The 9,499-nt window shown below is 41.0% G+C and overlaps 1 protein-coding gene across 1 annotated transcript in view; it reads left to right on the top strand.

The window, feature by feature from the left end:
- Window positions 1–8,829: 8,829 nt before the first annotated feature.
- The window catches only part of LOC132824314 (coiled-coil domain-containing protein 73-like), a 128,741-nt gene continuing 128,071 nt past the window's right edge, over window positions 8,830–9,499 (top strand). The window contains exon 1 of the mRNA XM_060838660.1: window positions 8,830–8,880. Within this exon, the coding sequence (XP_060694643.1) occupies window positions 8,830–8,880 (51 nt within the window). The remainder of the gene's footprint in view (window positions 8,881–9,499) is intronic.

Here is a 9,499-nt window from a genome sequence, read left to right as displayed (position 1 = left end):
TGGGTAACGAGCCCACAAGTTGACACACTACTTGGCTCAGTGATGAGTACTGCTGCCTCATCACTGACCTAGGGACCTGGGTTCGATTCCCATCTTGGGCGACTGCCTGTATGGAGTTTGCACATTCTCCCCGTGTCAGCATGGATTTTCTGCGGGTGCTCTGGTTTCCTCCCACGGTCCAAAGATGTGTGTGTTTGGTGAATTGGCCATGCTAAATTGTCCATAGCGTTAGGTCCATTAGTCAGTGCTAAATATAGAGTAGGGGAATGGGTCTGGGTGGGTTACTCTTTGGAGGGTCGGTGTGGACTTGTTGGGCCGAAGGGCCCGTTTCCATACAGTAAGGAGTCCAATCTAACTCAAATGTAAATGCGGTCTCATTAAGCCCCTGTGCAGTTGCAGCAAGACATCCTTGCTCCGGTACTCAAATTCTCTAGCAATTAGGAGCAATGTACAATTTGCTGCACTTGCATGCTTGTTTTTAGTGACTGGTGTACAGGGAAAATAAGGTCCATTTTCCCATTTTCCTAGACTGTCGTCAATTAAGTAATACTCCGGCATTCTGAATAATTTCACAATTATCCATATTACACTGCATTTCCATATATTGGCCTATTCATTTAACTTGCATAAATTGCCTTCAAGCCTCTTTTTAATTCTTCCTCGCTTCTCACAATTCTTCCAGTTTTGTGTCATCAGCAAACTTTAAAATATTACATTTAGTTCCCTCATCCAAATTATTGATATAATATTTGGTGAATAGCTGGGGTATAATCATTGATCCCTTTGGTGCCCCACTAGTTATTGCTTTCCACTCCTAAAAGGACCCATGCCTGTGTATGACCTACACCCTCCCAATCCCATGTGCTTTAATTCTTGCATACTAACCTGTTACGTGAATTTTATTAAAAGCTTTCTGAAAATCCAAATGCACTACATCCACTGGTCTCCCTTCTTTATTCTACTACTTCTGTCTTCACAAAGTTTCAGTCAAACATGACTTACATTTTATAAATACATCTTAATTTTGTTTTATTTTCTAAGTGACCTGTTATTGCATACTTTATAATAGACTCCTGCATTTACCTGCCATTGCTGTCTGCCTAACTGGTCTGTAATTCTCCTGTTCTCTTTCTCTCCTTTTAAATAGTTGGGTTACATTTGTTACTGTAGTCTGTTGGCATTCTGTTCCAGAATCCATAGAAGTTTGGAAGATAGTAACCAACATCCCATTATATGCATGACTACCACATTTAGTACTCTGGGATGTAAATTATCAGATACTGAGGATTTATCACCTTTCAGTCCCATTAATTTCTTCACTGCTTTTATTAGTACAGAGTTCCTTCAATTTCCTGTTCCAAAAGACACTTGCTTTCCTAGCATTTTTGGGAAGTTATTTGTGTTTGCTGCGAAGCCAGAACTAAAGTATTTGTTTAATTGCTCTACCATTTCCTTGTTCTCCATGATCAGTTCTTCCATTCAGAATGTTAGCTATCTACATTTGTCTTCACTAACCTTTTTTTTGTTTACATACTTATTGAAACTCCAACAATCCATTTTTATGTTCCTTGCAAGTTTACTGTCATACCATATTTTTCTCCAGTTGTGATCCCTGTACAGTCTCAGGGAACTTTGACACATGAGTACACATCTCTCACTGATCATCTAAGTACAAATTCCTTTCTTGTAACTGTCAAAGCAGCTTTATATCCTCCACTTTCTGAAGAAGGTTGCCACAGCTGCTTCAGCCTCTCTCACTTCCTCCCATTCACTGGTGCTATACTTTTCACCCAGTCTCAATCTAACGTGTGTACACCCACCACTGTGAGTGTCTCTGTACTGGCAGAGGTTGTGCTTGAGTGCTGTGTCAATTAGATACTTTTGGTGATGCTGTTGTATAGTCATGGTCTTCCTTTCTCAGCTGACCTTGTGGGAGATACATGAAGGTGATTATGAGAATTCATTTATGACTGGGCTTTTGAGGTGACTCAGCTTCCAGTTATAGGTAAGTCTTTGGCATACTCTTGGAAGAGAAGAAATGAACTCTACCTTTTTGACTCACTAAACCGAATATTAGTATTGGTTCTGCAAGGTCCTCATCAGCATTAGGGATTTGAACCTTGCTGGAGGGTCATCGATTGCCATATGTTCAGGAGCATCATAGGCTGGATGATGTAGGGCCGGAGGTCTCCCTTCTAGGTGTCTGGTTACACTCATCTTTGCCAGAATGAAGAAGGTCATTAAACTCCTTGACATTTCACCCAGTCTCTCTATAATAAAGTCTGTGTTCACAATTTCTATGACATCCAGTTAGGCCTGCTTGTTTGGCTGGTTGACCTTTTGCCACCTTCTTGAAATAAATCTCCTCCTCATCTCTCTCTCTCAGCCTCTGGCAGCAATTCAAGGGTTCAGTGAAACATGAGACAGCCTGCATTAAGTTTACCTCTCCTGAGCTCCAATTGAGCTGAAACTTGCATACTGTATGATGCTTTTAAGTTGCGTCTGCAATTACAAATCCCATCATCAATTTGCACTTGACAGCGCTGATTGGCCAACAACCACGCAGCAAGGAAAATCACAGCTTGAGTCCTTCTAATTCAATGTTGGGACCATAAATAGCTGCAACATTTGGGTTCCCAACTCTGGAGGCAACATTCTGTCCGTGTGTTCTTTAATTTTCTCATAAGATGCGACCAGGAATTGTATCTTTTACCTCTGATATGTACATCCTTCCCTAATTAGGCTTCTAGATTAATAGTCTAGCAATATTACCAACAACTATCAGATCCTCTGAAATATAAAAATAAAATGCTGGGTTTCTGGAGATCATCTGTAGAGAAAAAAAACAGAGTTAGCAGAATTTGGTCAATTTCCAGGCTCATAAATTTAAGATGATTGGTAGGCAGGTTAGATGGACATGAGGATATTTTAGTTGGAAGCAAAATTGATTGATTAATTTTTCTAGTTTCAGATGAGAACAGGAAGCAACATTGGTACAGTCATTGAGGTCCCAGGATAAAAAACACTGTGGGAGGAGAGCCCCCAGTGCGACTTGTATAAGGTATGTTCCTCAAGTCCTACAAAACTGCTGGTGTGATCAATGCCCATTTGTTTCCCATAGGAATACTTTTTCTTTGAGTGAGACATTTTAAAGGAGAAATTGCTCAATGATTGAATAATCTCAACCAGGCGGAGAATCACACTGGTGCATGGAAACTGTGTTTGTGTCTCCATTTAAGGAAGTGGAGAGACATCAGTCTGTCCTGGTGAAGAATTGGTTTGCAGAAGGGTTGGATGCCTTTAATGAAGGGCTGGGAGTGAGGGCCAGGAAACTAGGAATTGTTGAAATGGTGTAAGGCATCAGAAGAACTGCAAATATAGATGGAAAGGGACAAGGGAGAAAAATAATCTAGATGGAAAAGACCAAAAATGCCTCAGAGGGGGCAGGAGCAGGCTCAAACTGGGACAATGAAGGGCAACCCTGTTGGAGGAGTTTGAGGAAAAATTAAAAGTAAGCTGTGTGGGTTTGGGCAACTAGGAAGTGGGAAGATGTGGAGAGAATATCTCCAGACGAAATGAGATTAATTACAGTCCTAGACATTCAGGTCACTTGATATTCAGTGGTGAGGTCAATATCCAGGGGTAGATGAGAAAAATGTCAATGGAACCTTGCTGTGTTGATGAAATTGAATGATATGTAAGTTATCTGCAGTGACCTAATTCAAAACTCAAGGAATTTTATACAGCTAGTGCATAGGGGACAGTCGATGCTGACTTCCATTACAAGGGAGTGATTAACACAAGTCTAAATGATTTTAACAGGCCCACATTTGTGTCATTGATATCCATCTCATTTTGTTATTGGATGAAGGTGGAACAGAACAAAAATCACTGCACTCTGGAATTAATTCACTGTTATATGGTAGCATTCCATAAATGCATGTGTTATAATGTAATGTTATGTTCCTGTAATTGTTCATTTCAGTGAGAATGGTGAAGCAGCTTCTTTTCCCCTGCCTCCTGTGGCACATCATTGTTTATTGCAGCTGAAATTTGCTTCAAACGTTGCTGTCTTTAAAAAAAATTCAAGATTATGGAGCAAGTACAGAGTTGCTTTAGCACAGTTACTAGTTCAGACATAAAGCAATGCTTAATTTACACATTTAATAATTTGGCTTGGCATGTCTGATTTTTCATCCACTGAAAGTGCTGAACCCTAGCTGGTATGCAGTCCCGTGCATACTGGCAGCTCACTGAAGTGTGAAGCTGAATCTCTATCAATCATAGAGCATCATACTCAGTCCGGTTTAATCCTTGCCTCACATTTGTATACTTTTTCAGCAATGGATCACTAGACAATGTTTAAGAGGGAGCCCCTGCTCGACCCTTCCCTTAGAACATAGCCCAATTGTGGCACTTATTTTGCACTGGCTGAGATCAACTAATTCAGCATAGACTGGACATTCAACTTTGGATCTTTTGATCTTTATGATTTAGCACATGAGATCCATTTACCACTGGAATGTCTGGATGGGCAATGATTTAAAATGCCCCAATGTGGAATAACCCATCACGTGAAATCTGCCACAAAAGTATGTTCAAATAGCAGAGAGATTTTATTTGTGTACATGTTCTATGTAGATTTATACTTTGTTCTTCACAAAGATAAAAAAAGTTTCTTATAAGAGTAATGTGTTGTTTTGCAAAGGTAAGATGAACACAACACAATCAACATATTTTCATGCAGATTTTATTAGCCTAGTTACTAAGTATTAAAGGGTGCTCCAATCAACCATATTATTCATCTAGCTAATACCTTCAATAATTTGTATGGCTCCTCATTAATTTTTGACTTTTGCTCCAATTTTGCCAATTCCATTAAGTCGACTATTTTCTCACGGTTATTTAATGTGTATGTAAGGCACACATCATCCAGCTCATTGGGTGTTTACTACTGTTGTGAGAGTTTGGAGCAGTAACATGAACAGTAAAATGAAAACAAGTTGTGCTTGTGAAGTGTTTCTTCTTTCAGTGGTCTTCAGAAGGTGTAGACTGAAGATAACAAAGAACATGTGAAGATCTTTAATGCAAGACATTATTTATATCGGAAAAAGCGAGGCATTGACCTAGGGCCTGAAATTGCAAGGCAGTGTTCACTAATATGAACAGTTTAGAAATAGCAACAATAATTTGGATTTGCCAATTTACAAATGGCATTGAAAGCTGAAAAACAGATTTACAGCGAGCATGCTTGAAACTTTTGATCACGTGGGACCAGTAGTGACCAATAGTTTTGCATTATTGAAATTTTTAGAATAACTTTTTGCTGGCTTGGAGCTAGAGGTTTTCAAAGAAATTAAACATCCCACATCAAGCAGCAATTAAACTGTGATTACCCTCAGCCTGTGTTTATGCATGATTAAATTCCTCCAAAGGGCAATACTATTTAAACCATTTTATTTCAACAATGCAATAGTACATTGTTTAATATTCCTACTATAAACTACCATATCATTTGACCCACTGTTATAATAAATAGAAGCAAACACATTTCTGTTGCTTCTGTCCAGTAATGGCTATCTGACTTTGGAATTTTAAAGAGGCAATGGGAATCTTGATCCATAGTCGCTCTTTTTTGAGAAAGCAAGCTGTATTTTGTGGCATGCACTCAGACACTTACCAGGCCAGCAGCAAGATTTGCCCTTGGATAAAGGACATCAGAGATTGAAGGCACTCCTGCCAAGAGCTTTGCAACTCTTCCATACTCTGCAGTGCTACTGGGGAGGTGGTTTCTGTTGCTTGTATTACATCCATTTGAGGTTGAGTATAATAGACCTGTCCCAGGCACAGGTCCTGGAGATCATAGGGAGCAGAGAGAGTTCAGAGTCAGCAGCAAAGACCTAGGTTAGCTCTCAGGATTCTCTGGAGTCAAATTTCACTAATTGTCATATAGAATTCAAACCCATAGCCCAGAACATTAGCTTGGGGCTACTAGACCAGTGAACTTTACCAATACAGTGGAAACTCGATTATCCGAATGAGATGAGTGGGCACTATTTCGTTCGGATAATTGATTATTCGGAAAATCAATTAAATGCCTTTCCTATGGGGCTCGGAGTTTTTAAAGTCTGCTCCCCGTTCAGGAGACTGCAGCAGCACAGCACGTGAAGCCCTGCCTCCAACACCGCCCCTCTGCCCCCTTCGTCCAGCACCACCCCCCAACCCAGTCCAAACCCACTCCCCGCCCCCAGCACAAAGTGCATGAGCGCCCGCCCGCCCCCAGAACCCCGTCCAACCTCGCCCCCCCCAACCTGGTCCAACCCCGCCCCCCCCAGCACAAAGCGCGCAAGCCCCCATACCCCCCTGGCCCCCCTCCGGAGCATCCAGACTGCACACCAACAACAAGACTGCTGCTGCTGCTGCCTTTGTGGGTTAAATCTCCAAACAGTGCGAGTGCGCGCGCACACAACCTTTTACGACAAATTTTTGACTGGTTCCTCGTTTTCCCTGCACAAGACAATGTTGGAAAGATTATTCCGGGGGGTGGGGGTGGGGGCTTTAGGGTACACCCTTCTGTAGAACTCCAGGGAATGTGTGGGGAGAGAGAGAGGGCGCGGGAACTCAGTCATTTGAAGACAGTGCCTGTTTAATCAGTGTAAACAAAAGATGCGATCAGTGTTGGAAACACGTCTTTGATGTAATGTTTCCATTGGGACCTAGAGATCTCCTTTTGATAATCTGATTTTCGGATAATTACTTTTCGAATAATTGAGTTCCCCTGTATACCACCAAACCCCATGACATACTTAAATGTTTTGAAGGAAGATGAATTCAAGACTTGTCCCACCCTCTGCCCTGCATTCAGTCTCTGGTTCAACCATCGAGTGCCTTTCACTCTGAGCCCACTTGGATTTGCTTCCATGTTTCCTGCATAATGAACCTCTTGTTCATCACTGGCTGTATACCAGTGGCAGCTAATTCAGTCCTTAAGTGAGCATCAATTGTCTTTTGCGACAAAATAAGAAAGTTGGCTTCCCATCATGGACTTAATATGAGATGCTGGTGGCATCCCCACTTCCTATCCTCCCTGCTTAAATATCACCTTCCTAGTAAATTTGCATTAGGAAAGTGTGCCACAGTTTGCCCTATGAGCTTAATTGCTTATTCTACTGACATACCCCAGACTATATTGATATGCCTTTTTGGAATTTCAGTGCCAGTTTCTTAGGAAACAACTAAGAAGTTCCCTCTGCCAGTAACAAAGAAATTCCCCTGAAGATTATTGCCATCATATGAGGCAAAGGGTGATGGTGGAAGGTTGTTTTTGTTATTGGAATATGATCAGCGGTGTACCACAGGGATCGGTGCTAGGAACCATGCTGTCTGTTATGTACATTAATGGCACAGATATAAATAGGAGGTCTAATTAAAAAATTTACAGAAGACACCAAAATTGATGATCGTGTTGATAGTGAAGAGAATGATCTCAGTCTACAGTCTGATGTTTATCGCTTAGTAAATTGGGTAAAGTAGTGACAGATGGAGTTTAAAGCAAAAGTAGAAATTGCTGGAAAAGTTCAGCAAGTCTGGCAGCACCAGCAGAGAGAAATCGGAGTTAATGTTTCAGGCTAAGAACTGGAGCTTAATCCTGATAAGTGTGAGGTGATGCATTTTGGGAAGCCTAATTAGGGAAGGATGTACACAATGAACAATAAGTTCCTAGATCGTACTGAGGAACAAGGAAGATTGGTGTACAAGTCCACAGATTCTGAAGGTGTCAGTACGATATTACGGTGGCTCAATGGTTAGCACTGCTGCCTCACAGTCCCAGGTACCTTGGTTCGATTCTCACCTCAGGTGACTGACTGACTGTGTGGAGTTTGTGCATTCTCCCGCATTTACATGGGTTTCCTCCAGGTGCTCTGGTTTCCTCCCACAATCCAAAGATGTGCAGGTCAGGTGAATTGGCCATGCTAAATTGCCCATAGTGTTAGGTGCATTAGTCAGGGGTAAATATAGGGTAGGAGAATGGGTCTGGGTTGGTTACTCTTCAGAGCTCGGTGTGAACTTGTTGGACTAAGGGCCTGTTTCCATACTGTCGGAAATCTAATCTAAACAGGTAAATATGCTGGTGAAGAATGCATATGGGATGGTCCCTTTGCCTGGGATGGAAACTCTCAGTTATGAGGTGAGATTAGATAGCCTGGCTTTGTTTTCTCCAGAGCAGAGGAGACTGAGGGGAGGATCTGATCAAGATATACAAAATTAAGAGAAGCATAGATAGGGTGGTTCATGAGAATCTTTCCCCATATTCAGATATGTGTAAGATCAAAGAGTATAAGTTTAAGGTGAAGAATAAATGGAGGATCTGAAGAAAGTTTTTTCAACCAAAATGGTAGTAGAAATATGGAAGACGCTACCTGAGAAAATGGTGGCTGCAGACATTCTTCAATATTTAAGACTAATATGGGCACCCAGGGCATAGTAGGCTGTGAACTAAATGCAGATAAATTGGTTCGTGCAGTTTGGTGTTTGTAGGTCAACATAGACATGATGGGCCAAAGGGCCAAAATTTCTGTATTATATGATTCTATGAGATGAGTAATCATTTTTTTATATTCTCTACTCACAGAGCAGAAACTTTATATCAGTGAAGTTTTTGTTGTATTCAAAGACAGCAAGACTTTCAAGTCTTGAATTCATCTTCTTTAAAAACATTTAAGTATGTAAATGGTGAGGATTTGAGGATGGTGGTATAGTGGTAAAGTTCACTGGTCTAGTAGCCCCAAGCTAATGTTCTGGGCTATGGGTTTGAATTACATATTACAAATGGCGAAATTTGATTCCAGTAAAATTCTGGAAAAGAAGGCTAGTCTAATGGTATGTGATAATAGTCAATTGTCATTTTAAGAAAAACTATCTGATTGGCCTATAGAGAAGGAAATCTGCCGGCTTACATGTGACTCCAGATCCACAGCAATGTAGTTGACACTTTACTGCGGCAATTTTGGAATGGACAATAAATGCTGGCATCTCTTGAGTGAAAAGACTTCTTACATGTAAAGGAGACAAAAGTGAGAACGTTTTGGAGGTAAGGGTTGTTGCGATTGAGCAAAATCTTCCTAGCTCTTCCCTGAATGACATAGCACCTGGTAATTCAGTTGGAAAAATGTAGGGAGATCACAAAAATGAGATTCTTGATGTTGGGGAAAAAATGTTTGATTCTACAGCCAAGATTTGAACACAGGACTTGTCAGCCAGTGACAAGAAACTTATTTCTATGCAGTTAGTACCTAATATTGTTTATTGATATTTAGTTTTCTACTTCCCATGTGCCAGATAAATACCAGATGGTGATAATTCCTGACACACAAGTCAGAGTGGATACCTGGTAGCTTTAGCTTGCTCCTCCAGGCCTCCATCTTGGACAGCAGTCATAAACATCATGGCACATTTTTGATTCACTTGCAACATAATTCTTCATTTTAGTGCCCTCCTT

The sequence above is a fragment of the Hemiscyllium ocellatum genome, chromosome 18 (assembly GCF_020745735.1).
Source record: "Hemiscyllium ocellatum isolate sHemOce1 chromosome 18, sHemOce1.pat.X.cur, whole genome shotgun sequence".
Classification (NCBI taxonomy): Eukaryota; Metazoa; Chordata; class Chondrichthyes; order Orectolobiformes; family Hemiscylliidae; genus Hemiscyllium; species Hemiscyllium ocellatum.
Note: the sequence above shows the minus strand (reverse complement) of the source record. Positions and strands in the feature narration are given on the sequence as shown.